Here is a 15,716-nt window from a genome sequence, read left to right on the forward strand (position 1 = left end):
TTCCGGACAAAGTAGGGCTCAGTGAATGCAAGTTTAATCAGAGATCTTTTAGTATTCATGGATGATTAGTACAGGCAGTCTTACAGACTGTTTCTATCCCGACATCCAAACCAAACGTCCCCGATGGGTGAGACAATGAACGTGTTTGTTCTACAATGATTTGTGAATGACAACAAAGATATGTGCATGCATAACAAGAAAAGCAGAGGGAAGTCCTCTACAGGGCAAGGTTTTAGAAACAATTATTTTTAGAAGGCAATGAATGATGAAATAACGGATACCACAATTTAATAAAAGAGGCAACTGGAGAAACATAAAAGAAAGCAAAAGAGACTATGCCTGCTTGTTGACTCCCTAATCCAAGGGATTATAACCAATGGCTCGGTAGCCAAAACCTGGGTTGAGATGTCATTTAGGCTGGGTCCTCACAATTCTTTTCTTAGTATACATACCCAATACGTTTACTATCTTCTACGGTACCATTTATGTTCTCATATTATTTCATACAAGTCTCCATTTGCCTATCCATTATATTTTAATAATTGACCTGGAGATAAAAGGAAATTAATGTGTTCATATTTTAAAAAAAAATAGCTAATTTGTAGTGGGTTCTAGTATTTAAGGTGGCTAACACTTCTGCCTTACAGCACTGGGGTCATGAGTTCAATTTCCGACCATGGCCTTATCAGTGTGTAGTTTGTATGTTCTCCCCGTGTTTGTGTGGGTTTTCTCCGGGTGCTCCGGTTTCCTCCCACACTCCAAAAACATACTGGTTGGTTAATTGGCTGCTATCAAAATTGACCTTAATCTCTCTGTGTGTGTGTGTGTGTGTGTTAGTTAGGGAATTTAGACTGTAAGCTCCAATGGGGCAGGGACTGATGTGAGTTCTCTGTATAGCGCTGCGGAATTAGTGGCGCTATATAAATAAATGGTGATGATGAAAGGGTTATTCACAATCCCATTTTTATTCCATTCTCATTGTGTAGCAAACAGGTGGGGTCTTGCCTGATAAAACAAATGTTTTTTTTCTCATCTATTTAGCCGGATGGATTGAATCCTTCTGCACTGTGAACAGCATAGGTTGCCATCATCTAAAAGAGTACTCCTGACACCAGGCTTCAGGTATCTGTGCAGGTTCCAGGGGGAGGCAAAAGAGTTGTAACTGTTTGCTACATTGAATCATTACAACAGATCACAGCATTCCAAACACGAAGGTCGCCCTTCAATCATGGCTTAGCGAATGGGCATAAGCCTGCAATGTATTTATGCTCAGACAGACACTAAATACAGTCTATTTATTGTGTTTATTGGCTTCTACTAGCCCATGTGCTAGATCTGCTCTGCTGAGTGAAGAGATGCCACACTTTTGTTTGCGTTAACAGATAATAGTAGTTATATTTTGCACTCAAATTTACATTTCAGAGACATAGGGCTAGATATACTAAACTGCGGGTTTGAAAAAGAGGAGATGTTGCCTATAGCAACCAATCAGATACTAGCTGTCATTTATTTAGTGCACTCTACAAAATGACAGCTAGAATCTGATTGGTTGCTATAGGCAACATCTCCTCTTTTTCTAACCCGGAGTTTAGTAAATATACCCCATAATCCCTTTAAAGTTGCAAGGAGACTGGCAAAGGGGAATAAAGAATCGGACAGAGTATGTAGGTGGTAATAAAGGCAATACCCGCTATCTAATAACAAATGTAAGAGCAGGCTCATGTGAATAGGTTCTTTTAAAAAGATGTCAGAATAGATGGAATTAATGGGCAACCAAAACTGGTTGTTAAAATAATCTTGTAATACTGACAATATATATGTAAAAGGTCCCCTAAATTTGAGATGTTTTACATTGTAATTGCAAAATATCTTACAGAAGCTATTGTTTTCAGTTATCATTAATCTGAGACTGGTAGAAACTCTGCTTGAAAAAGGACGTAATACCAGAAATGCTGCATGTAACTATTATGTCATTTGTACTGCTTTTAACTACTATAGAACAAAGGCATATTTTACTTATTTTTGCTGCTATCTTCACTCTGGTTGCAATAAACTCCTGAAATGTATAATACCTATTATATATGTGACTATTACAAATAGATATTTCATTTAATTTAATTTATTACTTATTTTAATTTCAGTGCCCTTTAACTTATGTTAACCCAGATGTGCGACAAGTATTTGTTGAGGACACAGTGAGTTTATAAAAAATAAAAGTTATCCAAATAAGTGACAACTAATAAAAGTGAATGCCCTCATTGTGGGTGTAGTAAGGGGGTTGTATAATAGCAATCATTCAGAATACTTGTTTCGGATAAAACTGAATAAGTGTTTTCTGATGGTGCTTTATCCTTATGGCGGTCGTACACCTTTGTATAACAGCTGCTATCTAAGCAGACCGTTCTCCCAACCACCCATCTTTGCTGGAATGCAGTCATGGTTCTGGCAGAGCTGACAAAGGGGTTAGGAGAGAGCTGTCGGCACTGGCAGACCCAGCTCAGTTATTCATGCAGATAGGTTGTGATGAATATATAGTAAATTTAGTTACAGAATTAATCATCCACTTTTCTTATTCATTCAGAAGCCTTCTTCACTGTTTACTCAATGACTGACTATTTGCATCTCATTACCCAGCTCTGTGCTTTCCAAGCTGTCAACCTAGTAATTGTGATGGTCCCTGCAGAGAGGGGGCTTGTCCTAAAATCTATGGATCACGTGAGGGGTGGGTGACTAACTAGCAAATGTGTACAGTTCTTTTGAATGGGGGCTGCTTCCCAAAGAGGAAAGACTGGTGATCAAACATTTCACAAAGAAAAACTCTGAGTGGTTTTAAAGATTTAAGTAGAAATAGTGTGTGATGCAAATTGTAGAATTTTCTATGGTATCAGCTTTCTTCTGCATCTTCTACAAGTCATGTTTATGTAAATATGTATATAAAACAAAAACAAAAACATAGACCATTAATATGTACAGATATATTTATAACTACTGGAGGGAGAGATAACTTTCACAAGTTAGTTTTGGGGTGAGCCCTTGCTCCATTCTTTCCTTCTCTTTTTTTGGTATGGAATATTTTCTTGAGCTGTGCCCTAAACTGAACCCAACTGGAGAAACGCACCAGGGGAAACAGAATGACAGAGGCACTGGTCTCTGAGCCGAGCCGCCTGTGTTCTCGTACACCGTTCAGAAGAGACTAGACAACACACAGACCATTTTCTAGCGCAGTGATAGCTAACCTGTGACACTCCAGGTGTTGTGAAACTACAAGCCCCAGCATGCTTTGCCGGTAGATAACTAGCTGATAGCTGGCACAGCATGCTGGGGCTTGTAGTTTCACAACACCTGGAGTGTCACAGGTTAGCCATCACTGTTCTAGCAGTAACACTTTGACAGCACAAGTGGCTCAGCCTAGAGATCAATGGGTCTCTGTGCTGCCCCATTCTCCTGGCGGTTTTATCAAGTGTACAAACATTCGGAAAACAGCGCAAGAAAACTTATATTTTATATCTTATAATTCCTTGAATGGACCGGCTAAATATTGGTTTCGCCCAGAACATGGTACCAGCAGTGCGTGAAAAAGACATGTCCACAAACAGCTATATCCCATGCTGGACCTCAGTGGGAATGACTTATCTAGTTTACCTTTAATTTGACCTGATGTTTAATAATTGCCGTGATGCACATATGTGCGTGTGGATCACACAGGTTTGGGGAGTTTGTCAGTTACAACAGATCAGATAACGGAGGAGCAGTCACGTGTATGTCTTCCAAACCTCAAACCCTACGATCCATAACGTTTATCAGAAAAGCATCATTAAGGCAAATCCAATAAATACAATACAAAAAAAAAAAATCAAAAAAAATCACACAGACATAAATATTACAAATAAAGAATTTGCTGCACTGGTAAACCAAATAAATGATATGCAAAGGTAAGATGGCTGTGCACAACATAAATACATTTACACATACTTCAGAAGTTATCTCCATGGCTGATGGTCAGAAGTGAGCACCACCTAGTGGGTATACTGGCCTCTACACTTAATGGAAACTAAACCCAGCCAACTCCCCCCCATTCAATCTCCTGGTGTAAAGACTGTATGGGAAGGACAGGAGAAAAGTTCTAATATTCACCACTGTACACTGGGACTCCCAAGGGGATAGGAGGAAACATTGCAACAAAATAATTTAAATTATATTTCAGGGCTGAGATAGAAGGTCAACAACCAGAGTGTGCCCAGTAGTAGGCACAGTACCCGTTTAATCAGCCAGTGTTGAGTTAACTACTGATATACCAGAAGTCAGCCATGCAGGGAGGAAGGGCAGGAGAACACAGGCGGGACATATTGCTTGTAAGAGGACCAGGTAGAGGAAAACACTGCATTAGAGGCACAATATCAACATGGAGGGGACAGGGTGAGTTAAGCTCACAGCAGACCCCGTGTCTCAGCCCTGGAATATTTCTAAGTAAATATACAGAAAGTACTAAACAAAACATCTAGCTCAAGGCTTGGTGAACCTGGCAAGAGATTGCAAAGACGTATTACTGTACGACAAGACTGGAGCTGGAAAAGGGAGGCCTGGGTTATACTGTTGGCTCCAACTCCTTCTCGGCTCTCCGACTCTTCTTTTTCTTCTGTAGAGACTTCCATTTGTATCCCGCAAATGTGGGACTGATCGGAAGGTAGCTGAAGCACTTGTACTTCCGGAGAAAGTTCATTACAAAAGGTAGGTCATAGGACTCCATCCCTTCATTGGCAGATCCTTTGCCTAACCCACGCTTCCACTTCCGGATGCCCCTTTCTTCAGGTGTACCTGGAAGGAAAGTTCATTCTGGTTAAATAAAGGACTTTCCTATATCATTTACAAATAATTTACTTTATGTAACATCAGTGCATTGGCCTCTATGTATGAAATCAGTGCCTTTCAAACAAATTATTGGCTTACTTGTGACTAGTCCTGCCCGACACAGGTTAATGCTCTATCTATGGGCTATGAGCAAATTGGCTCGTGATCCTTTTTATCCCTTTTCTAACCCCTCTGGATCCAACTATGCCCGCAATTAATTCAATAGTGGACAATGAAATCATCCTACTGTATTGGGTGATTTGTCGCACATAATTGTCGCCTTTGCCTTGATCTGCCTGAAGTGGGAGAACCAGGCTTCACTTATCATTCCACTGACAGCTGTATGCGATCAGGAACATGTTCCCTTATAAGCCAAGGTTAAGGAACACACCAGCTATACCAAGCCATGGATATTGAGATTACATGTATTAATCAGCGAGCACTGGAACTTATCTTTTCATATTCTATTAATTTGCAGATCATTGGTGTTTCTGTATAGATGTGATTTGAATCATTTTAGTCTACAACTTTGATACTTTGCCTCAACCTACATGTGACTTCTACAATGCTATCATAGGATACTACAGTCATGGCCAAATGTTTTGAGAATGACACAAATATTATTTTTAACAAAGTCTGCTGCCTCAGTTTTTATGATGGCAATTAGCATATAAACCAGAATGTCATGAAGAGTGATAAGATGAATTGCAATTAATTTCAAAGTCCCTCTTTGCCATGACAATGAATTTTATCCCCAAAGCTACATGTGAACTGCATTTCAGCCCTGCCACAAAAGGACCAGCTGGTATCAGGTAAGTGATTCTTATTAACACAGGTGAGAGTGTTGATGAGGACAACGCAGGAGATCATTCTGTCATGCTGCTTGCGTTAAAATAACAGACTGGAAGCTTTAAAAAAGAAGGGTGGTGCTTGAAATCATAGTGAACTGCAAGGAAACACGTGCAGTCATCAATGCTTTGCACAAAAAGGACTTTACAGGCAAGGATATTACTGCTAGTAAGATTGCACCTAAATCAACCATTTATCAGATCACCAAGAACTTCAAGGAGAGAGGTTCAATAGTTGTGAAGAAGGCTTCAGGGTGCCTAAGAATGTCCAGCAAGCACCAAGACCGTCATTTTCTCTGATGAATCCCCTTTCAGTTTGTTTGGGGCATCTGAGAAAACACTTGTCCGGAGAAGAAAGGGTGAGCGCTACCATCAGTCCTGTGTCATGCCAACAGTAAAGCATCCTGAGATTATTCATGTGTTGGGTTGCTTCTCAGCCAAGGGAGTGGGCTCACTCACAATTTTGCCTAAGAACACAGCCATGAATAAAGTATGGTACCGAAACATCCTCCAAGAGCAACTTCTCCCAACCATCCAAGAACATTTTGGTGACAAACAATGCCTTTTCCAGCATGATGGAGCACCTTGCCATAAGGTAAAAGTGATAACTAAGTGGCTCAGGGATCAAAACATCAAAATTTTGGGTCCATGGCCAAGAAACTTCCCCAGACCTTAATCCCACTAATCCCAGAACTAGTGGTCAATCCTCAAGAGACAGATGGACAAACAAAAATCCACAAATTCTGGCAAACTCCAAACACTGATTAGGCAAGAGTGGGCGGCCATCAGTCAGTATGTGGCCCAGAAGTACATTGACAGCATGCCAGGACGAATTGCAGAGGTCTTCAAAAAGAAGGGTCAACACTGCAAATATTGACTCTTTGCATAAACTTAATGTAATTGTCAATAAAAGCCTTTAACACTTACAAAATGCTCATAATTTGACTTCAGTATATACCACAGCAACATCTGACCAAAAGGTCTAAAAACATTGAAGCAGCAAACTTTGTGAAAACCAATGCTTGCGTCATTCCCAAAACTTTTGGCCATGACTGTACATATGCTTTGACATATAGGGCTTTATTTTTTAATTTTATTTTTTTTTGGAGACCCTAGTGTACGGTTTTGAAATGCATATGAACAACATTTTATGAACTTATTACAGGTTTATTAAAGGGTATTTCTTTAATACAATATATGTATACTTCTAATTTGTATTATATAAATGTTGTCAATTCTGTTCATAAACACTGATCATGTTTTTATTTCCATTTTCGAGGAATGCAGCCCCCACCCCGCCCCTGCTCTGCTCTGCATTGTACTGTGGTCACAATATGGGGCTCTGTACAATATTAATAAAAGGTGGTGACTGTAGACCTAAGACTAATAAGAGAGCTTGGAGAGGAGAAGAGGATTACTGGAGAGACCACAGTTTCTTCTTGCAGACTGCAGCTAGCCTGAAATGAATACCACCTTTGTAATAGTAAGTTACACTGTGCAGTCATGTTACACATTTACATTGGACAAATACAAAAGAAAAAAATAGGTAGATTTCATTAGAGCGTAGATTAGAAAATTGTGACCTAAGGTTTAGGACTCTTGAAATCACTGACCAGGAATAGTGTTGTCCAAAATGAAAGCCACGCAGCCTCCCACAAACATGGCTGTCGTAAGGAGCACATTTAACACTTGGTCAATCTCTGCGATGCCTAGAAGAGAAACAAGGACATGTGAGTCCACAAAGGACCACTAATATAAAAAAAACAATGTTTCCTATTTTAGTACAATAATTTCCACAACTTATTTATTTTTAATAAAAGAATCCCCCTCCACAACTTTAAATGGAATTTTAACCTATGTGCCAGATACAAGGGTGGAACTAGCAAAGATTAGAAGCTGAACAGAAGTGAAATAGAAGAAGAGCAGTTCTACCCAAACTCACACTATGGGGTAGATTTGTCCCAGTTTCTAAAAAGGAAAAGTGGAGGTGTTGCCCATAGCAACCTGATTTTAGCTAGAATTTATCCAGTACATTCTAGAAGAGGATATCTACAATCTGATTGGTTGCTAATGGCAACACCTCCACTTCAATATTAGAATATAATGATTATTTCCAAAACTCTCATCATCATCAATTTATATAGCGCCAACATATTCCGTAGCGCTTTACAATTGGGGACAAACATAGTAAACTAATAAACAAATTGGGTAAAACAGACAGAGAGGTGAGAAAGCCCTGCTCGCAAGCTTACAATCTACAAACTCTGCAATTTACCATGGATTTTACAGCCCGTGACCTCAATACCACCTGTCTCAGTTTGTCTATGGTTTGTAATGAAATGTTTCTATATTGTACAGCACAGCATAATCTGTTGGCAATACACAGTATAAATTCAGAATAAAAACAGCAATAAGCAAGCAGTTTTCTCATTGCTTATACTCATTGCTACCTGTAACTTTAGAAGCAGAGAAGTTATGTTGTCTAGAAGAAGTGTAAGGTAGATTATGGAGAACATTATACTAAAAATAAACAATAGCGGAGTTAGCCTTAATCCCTTCGTTTAATTCCCTCCACCGTAAACATCCTTTTCTTTGAGAAGACTAAGAAAAACACACACAAGCCCCTATTTTAGGTAATTTGGCCATTGTACTTCAGGTCTCCAGAACAGATGCTTAACAGTGTAGGTGATGTTATGCCAATGCTGGATACTATCAAGTGCCCTGCAGTGCTATGGCCCCATGCCATACCTGCACCTCGGACCTGAATTGCCCTGCACAGTGCCATAGTTCCATGCTATGCCTCCACCTCTGATCTGGTGTCCTGCAGTGCTATGGCCCCATGCCATACCTGCACCTCGGACCTGAATTGCCCTGCACAGTGCCATAGTTCCATGCTATGCCTCCACCTCTGATCTGGTGTCCTGCAGTGCTGTGGCCCCATGCCATGCCACCACCTCTGATCTGAAGTGTCCTGCACAGTGCCATGGTTCCATGCTGTGCCTCCACCTCTGATCTGGTGTCCTGCAGTGCTATGGCCCCATGCCATGCCACCACCTCTGATCTGAAGGGTCCTGCACAGTGCCATGGTTCCATGCCGTGCCTCCACCTCTGATCTGGTGTCCTGCAGTGCTATGGCCCCATGCCATGCCACCACCTCTGATCTGAAGTGTCCTGCACAGTGCCATGGTTCCATGCTGTGCCTCCACCTCTGATCTTAAGACCAGAAGATGGACAGAGCATCTCAGAATTGTAAGTGTTGGGGCAATCACAGTGTGGGGAAAATGTGTTTCCCAGGGAAGTACTGCATAATCGAAAAGGACTTAGGTTATCAGATTAAATATGTCATTTTTATATTTACAGGACTTTTAAAGTGTTTATGGTATAAGTAAGATATAATTACATTCACAGGTCAGGATTTCATGGCCAATAAATATTACACCTCATATGATGGTAGTTTAAAAAAAAAAAAAAAAAAAAAAAAAAAAAGACTATTTGCATCTTACTAGCTGCACATAATTCGCATTCTTTTAACATTTAGAATCATAAGGCAGAAACCTTGTCTTATCCTTTTAGCAACAGCATCATATAGAACAGACTACTTATTACAAAAGTGGTCTCTCTTACTTATTTTAGTATATGATGACTGTTGGATTTACTCTCTGGCCCATAACAGAATAAACACAAACTTATTACATGCATAAATGCAGCCAACAATATAAAACACTAAGTGTAAGTGCTACAACTACCCCCAAATGTTTGTGGACGATGAAAACATATGAAATCCGCACTAACTACATGAACTGGAATCATAATGTTCTGAAGATCAAAAGCATCAGAAACGTGTATTTCCCAGAGTATGCAGCAGTGCAATGTGTTGGCCACTGAAAGACGCAGGGACATAAAAGTAATTCTCATTAATGAGCGACATAACAGTTTTGAATGGCAAGCTTTCATGATTGCTTAGCATAGCCATAAACATTTAAATGTTGGCACGCCCCATTGATTATGTAAAAGATTTAGGCAAGATCCGCTGTAAGGGCTTTAGAGCATAGAGACGCAGGTCACCAACTTACTTAATAGGTCCTGGGATTGTGTTTCTTAAGAAAGTTACTGTATATGTTTACCATGTTGTTACAGGTTTTTATTTGTGGCTTTTTATTTCATACAAATGGCTCAAGCACATGACCGTACTGCCTGGTTTAAGTTCTTCGTACAGGTCCATTGCCCTCACATGAGCTATGCTCCCATGCTCTCTATCTGGACCAAGGATCCATTACTATTTAGTCATTTATACGATTATGTAGATACTCAGAATGACTGTGGGTCAAGCGCTGTGACAGATGCACTTTGATGCCATCATAGCATCAAAGTTGAGTTCAAAAGGACAAGAGCCAAATAAAACGTGACTGCTCAGTGAGCAGGGAGCTACGATCAGGGAAGGAGCAGGAATAGTGGGTATGTGTATATAAATAAATGGTGATGATGAGGTGTATGAAGTCTTACCTGTGACCAGTGGGTTCTGCTTTAGGTAGCTGGGGAGCATCAGACCAAAGAATATAGAGAACCCCAGGACAAAGAGGTTCCGTGAAGAATTTAAATCCACAAACTGAAGGTTGGAGAGACCCACTGCAGTGATCATTCCTGAGCAGCAAAACATACAAGATGTGTCAACCAAAAGATCATGCACTGTAAAGAGCATTAAGCACAAATATAAAATATTGCTCTGGGCACACAAACTACACGTTAGCCACTGCAGTGCTATATGCTCGATACGAATTATACATACATTGTGTATGTGATTTCCCAACACAGCATCGTTGGCTTACCAAATAGGGTACAGAACAGTGCCCCGAGAACAGGATCAGGTAGAGAGGCAAAAAGGGCACTAAATTTCCCAATCATGCCCAGCAGCAGCATGAAAGCAGCACCGTACTGAATAACCCTGCGGCTGGCAACCTGCAAAACATTGGACAAGACTTATTATTAGAAAGAGGCAAACCCAACTAAGACTCTAAGACCTTGTCTATTATGCAAATTTTTCTAAAACAAATACAATGGTAAAGTAATACAATGGTCACTTGCACACATTATATACATAAAGACTGTAGAGTCCGGCTCATTCGCCATCAGTTACTCGCCTTCTCCGCCTATTTATATAATTCAATATATTTCCAAAGTCAAACATACAAAATACCGTTCACCAGACAAACCAGGATCAGAGCTGCAGAAAAGGAATTTGGGACTACAGCGGTTATCGAACTACAAAGAGAACATTCAACGTAAATATTCTTACATCGTTTAAGGAATAGGAAAATGTATACATATAAATGTAATTTAGCATGAAGAGTTTGTGTGCTCTTATTGCGTATAAATATGAACTGCCAATAGTCAACTCTATAAGCTCACGTTAATTATATAATCAAACTTGCTTATGTCATGCACCATGTCGACTTTGTATTCCCTCTACTAGAGTGTATATAGCATCGCTGACAGACCGGATAGGCGTTATATTTGCACATTCACCGCGTAAAGTGAACCTGTAAAGTTTAAAGTTCCTGTTTGCTAATTATTAAGTTATATAAGAAACTTTTTATCACACAAGGAATGGAATTATCCGAATTGTTAGAATCGATCACATTTTAAATTATATTATTGACGGGTTGCTCTAATGAATGATATAGAAATAAAAAAAAGTCTCATTAATGTTGGCAAAATATTAAAAGATAATAGAAAAAAAAGATATGTAAAAGAAACATTTTCTGATTACATATAAATAAAAGCGAAATCTCTATACTTTATCTTTGAGCGGTTTCTTTCTTAGCAGTTTCTACTGCACTTATTTGGACCATTAATTAGAAATGGATCAGCCTATAAAATATAATTAGCCAGACTCCCCATTATATAGTCAGTTATGATACTCAGATATTTTATTAACTTTTACTGTAGAAACATGTAGCTATGGATATATTACATGTGTGGATTTCTGTGAGATTCAATAAATTGCTGTCCTATATTGTTATCTTCACATAGGGAGCAGTCTTGTACAGAGTATTATACAGACTATATTCTCCTTCACTCACACATGCATTCCCTACTATCGAATATAGAACTGAGGATCCCCTCTCGCATAAACTGTCAATCACTCTTATATGTGAACTAGATAGTCTTATATGACACTCTAATCTTCTAAATATCCTTGTATCAAAATTATCCGCCAGCTCCAGAGGGTCCTCACTAGCAGGTACATATAGATAATAGAATATCCAACATTGTTGGTATGTTGTGGGCACTACTGGGATAAGTAATGATTTACTCAGAACAGCAAACAAACACCGATAGACGCGGCTAAACAGCTGGTGTCCGCTGTCACTTCCGGGTCTGAGAAGTCATCACGCCCCAGCGTATGTTTCGCCATCAGCTTTTCAAGAGGCAACACGATTGGCAGCCATGAAGCCTTTTAATATTATCACCAATCATAGATGGTTTCTTTTAATTGACATATGAGATGGCCTATTGGACATATTGTAAACATTACAAGCCTATTAGACATATTATAAACATTAGAGCGAAGAAATACTATCTATGGGCTTCCACTGAGTATCAATGTGATCTCAATGCATGTGTTATCTATTGTTACTAAAAATAATAAAACAAAGTGAAAAATATATGAAAAAATAATCCATTTGATAAGGATTCAATATTAAAATAAATAAATATAAATTGTTGGAAGTCAAATGATTGGATGAAGTCGTTCTAAATTATTAAACACCGGTTTTAATAGTCTCCACACAGGAAAACAAAGTAAGTACACTGACATTCACATCTACATTTGTAAATAGTTCACCTTCAATAAATTTTCCAACTCACATTCTTTTATTATTAATGTAAAAGACTTTGAGATTTATTACACAAGGTTAAAGATATATGGGGTTCAGTTCATAAGAAATGTATTGTGTTTTGGTCTACATTAGCCCACATTTCACCAGCAGGAATCCGGTATCATTGGCTAATCAGTAGCACATTGCAATCGCTAGTTATGATTAATATAAGATTAATACTCAAAATACTCTGTACCAAATATGTTAATAGGTTAAACTGTATTTTTGGTGGTTCCCTGAGGCAAGAAATGTACACTAATACTGAAGACTAAGACTGAATTGTCCCCACCTTTGGAGAAGCATTGTTTGAACAGATCCATGACCTGCATTATACTGAGCTATCTTGAACCCTGAACCAATGAAGAACGATCTTAATGTTATCTTTGTGTACATTGTGACACCATCACTGTTTTTTTCAACCCAAACTTTATAAAACCAGTCCACGGGGCACAGTAACAGTCTCTCTCTACACAGACTTTAGGATTAATGACTGCTACTCCAGTGCGCAAGCGTATGTACCAGTTATGCTTTGCTATTTTTGCAATTAAATCTCTTTGTGCATTGGACCCACACTGATTGCACTGGACAGTCTTTATTGGCGACGATAGTTATGAAGGCAACAAAAAATGTTTCAGCATTCTGCTTGTTTTGCCCACATAGATCATGTCACAGAGCCCAATATAGAAACTAGGACTATATGTAGAAAAAAATCTAAGTTTTTTTCCTAAAGACAATATATGTCCCCAAATCCAAGTGTTTGAGGACACTGTACCTAAAGAACTTGACACCTTAAGAAGTAAACATCAGGTGATCAAAATCGACAATTTAAAAAGGGAGTAAAGGCACTTATAGAGAGAGAAAAGTTGGAGGATGTGATCAGTAAGCCCTCAGATAAGGGGGGAGGATGTGGTCATCTTGCCCACTGCAATTATCAAGGCAGCTCTTAGACAACTTAATGACACTAAATGTTACAGATGTCTGTTCTCTAATCCAGTTGAGGAGTTTAAAATATTCTATTAGGAAATTATTAAAAATGCCTTTACATTTATATGCAAAACTGAATTTGACTTTTTGCAAGTTGATAATCCCAGAATTTCCACATTGTACCTACTACCAAACATACATAAAAATAAAGAGATACTCATAGGTAGACCAATTCTTTCTGACAATGGTTGTCTTACAGAACAGGTTAGAATTTTTGTAGATACACACTTCAGGAAACATGTTACATCTTTGCCCTCATACATTAAAGATACGGCTGATGTCCTGAAAACGTTAGATGGGTTTGCATTAGATGAGGAGACTTGGATGATTACGATAGATGTGGAATCCCTCTACGCGAGTATAGGACACAAAGTGGGACTGGCGTGAGATATTTGTTTACAAACAGAAAAACAGAAGCTAAGAACAAGTTTAATGATTTCTTAATAGAATTACTTGGAGTTTATTCTCAAGAAAAACTTTTTGGTTTTCTCAGATAAGGTCTACCTGCAAGTTCAGGGCACTGCAATGGGGGCAGCCTGTGCCCCAACATTTGCTAATCTGTATCTGGGACAGTGGGAAAGAGAGACTGTATTTAGTAAAGATTTACAGATTTATACTGATCAGATAATCACTTGGGTCAGATACATTGACCATATTTTGATTTTTTTTGGAGAGGAAACGAGTGTCTATGCAAATGCTTTATTGATATTGTAAATGGTAATATCAATAATTTGAAGCGGAGATGTACTATGAGTCAGAATCGTATTGATCTTTTGGATATTACCAAATTTTCCTTTCTCTTGCGAGTTTCAAATACATGGATGAGTAGATATTCAAAAGATAGGTAGACGTTAAATGATGGTTTGGAACGGATATCATTTTAAAGATCAAAAGAAATGGAACAGAGAAATAACTATTATAGGGAATGAGTAAATTAGTGTATGTGATTTATATAGTCACAGATACTATTTTCTCTTTTTATATATGATCAATTTTTGTATATGTACATAGTTTACTCATATTATAGGAAATTAGTAAATTGGTGCCTGTGATTTATAGTCACAGATACTACTTCATTTTATATGTGATTACAATATACTTATCCGAATATCCTCCATGTATATCTATCCCCCTTAAAATTTAAAAGATTTAAAATGTATCCTAATGATAGAACTTGAACAAATATATGAAGATGGGACCCAAGATCTGACCCTTATATTCTAGTCACATACAAAAAAAAAGTCCTTTCTTGTTCATAATGTTAACGATAAAATAATTATAAATATATTTGTGATCCATGCAATCACGTTTTTTCACTTCACGTTTTTTTATGAGCCTGTTTATGCACTTATGTTCGTATATACTTACCTTTGATATTTTTTACACTTACCTTAATCACCATCCCAGTCTGCACAATCACTCACTCAATTTATTTTTTTCTTTAATTTTTTTTTAAACTTTTTTCTGTATACTTAATTTTGCGAGTGTTTTAATCAGTAGCAACATAATCACTCATCCTTATATATATTTATTTCTGTTTGTAATGAGCGTCTTACAATTAAAGTTACTGATTGTACTTATTTATTCACATTGTGCATTATTTCACTCACCACATTCACTCATGAGTTTTCCCACGCATCAGTTTTATTATATTTATTTTTTTTGTATTTATTATTCCGGATGTAGTAATATATTTTATATATTGAATGTATATCAAAATGAATATTTTTTAACTTTGTTTTATTACTTTTAGTAACAATAGATAACACATGGATTGAGATCGCACTAATATTCAGTGGAAGCCCATAGATATTATTTTTCTCCACTCTAAAGTTTATAGTACGTGTAAATAGGCTTGTAATGTTTACAATATGCCCAATACACCCTCTCATATGTCAATAAAAAGAAAACATCTAAAGAAAACTAAATCTATGATTGGTGATGAAATATTTAAAAAGACTTCATAGCTAGCATTCGCATTACGAAATAGCCGACCGCGAAACGTACATTGGGGCGTGATGACATCACGAATGACGTCTCAGACCCAGAAGTGACAGCGGACACAAGCGTCTATAGGTGTTTGTTTGCTGTTCTGAGTAAATCATTACTAATCCCAGTGGTGCCCACAACATACCGACAGTGTTGAATGGTCTATTAT

The 15,716-nt window shown here is 38.1% G+C and overlaps 1 protein-coding gene across 3 annotated transcripts in view; it reads right to left on the bottom strand.

Moving 5' to 3' along the window:
* Positions 1–578: 578 nt before the first annotated feature.
* Positions 579–15,716, bottom strand: part of SLC23A2 (solute carrier family 23 member 2) — an 82,835-nt gene continuing 67,697 nt past the window's right edge. For all 3 annotated transcript variants that reach the window (XM_075207384.1, XM_075207383.1, XM_075207386.1), the window contains 4 exons: positions 10,523–10,652; positions 10,200–10,337; positions 7,310–7,405; positions 579–4,815 (listed from right to left, as the gene is read on the bottom strand). In XM_075207384.1, coding sequence (XP_075063485.1) covers positions 4,586–4,815; positions 7,310–7,405; positions 10,200–10,337; positions 10,523–10,652 — 594 coding nt within the window. In that variant the 3' untranslated portion in view covers positions 579–4,585. The remainder of the gene's footprint in view (positions 4,816–7,309; positions 7,406–10,199; positions 10,338–10,522; positions 10,653–15,716) is intronic.

The sequence above is a fragment of the Mixophyes fleayi genome, chromosome 4 (genome assembly GCF_038048845.1).
Source record: "Mixophyes fleayi isolate aMixFle1 chromosome 4, aMixFle1.hap1, whole genome shotgun sequence".
Taxonomy (NCBI): Eukaryota; Metazoa; Chordata; class Amphibia; order Anura; family Limnodynastidae; genus Mixophyes; species Mixophyes fleayi.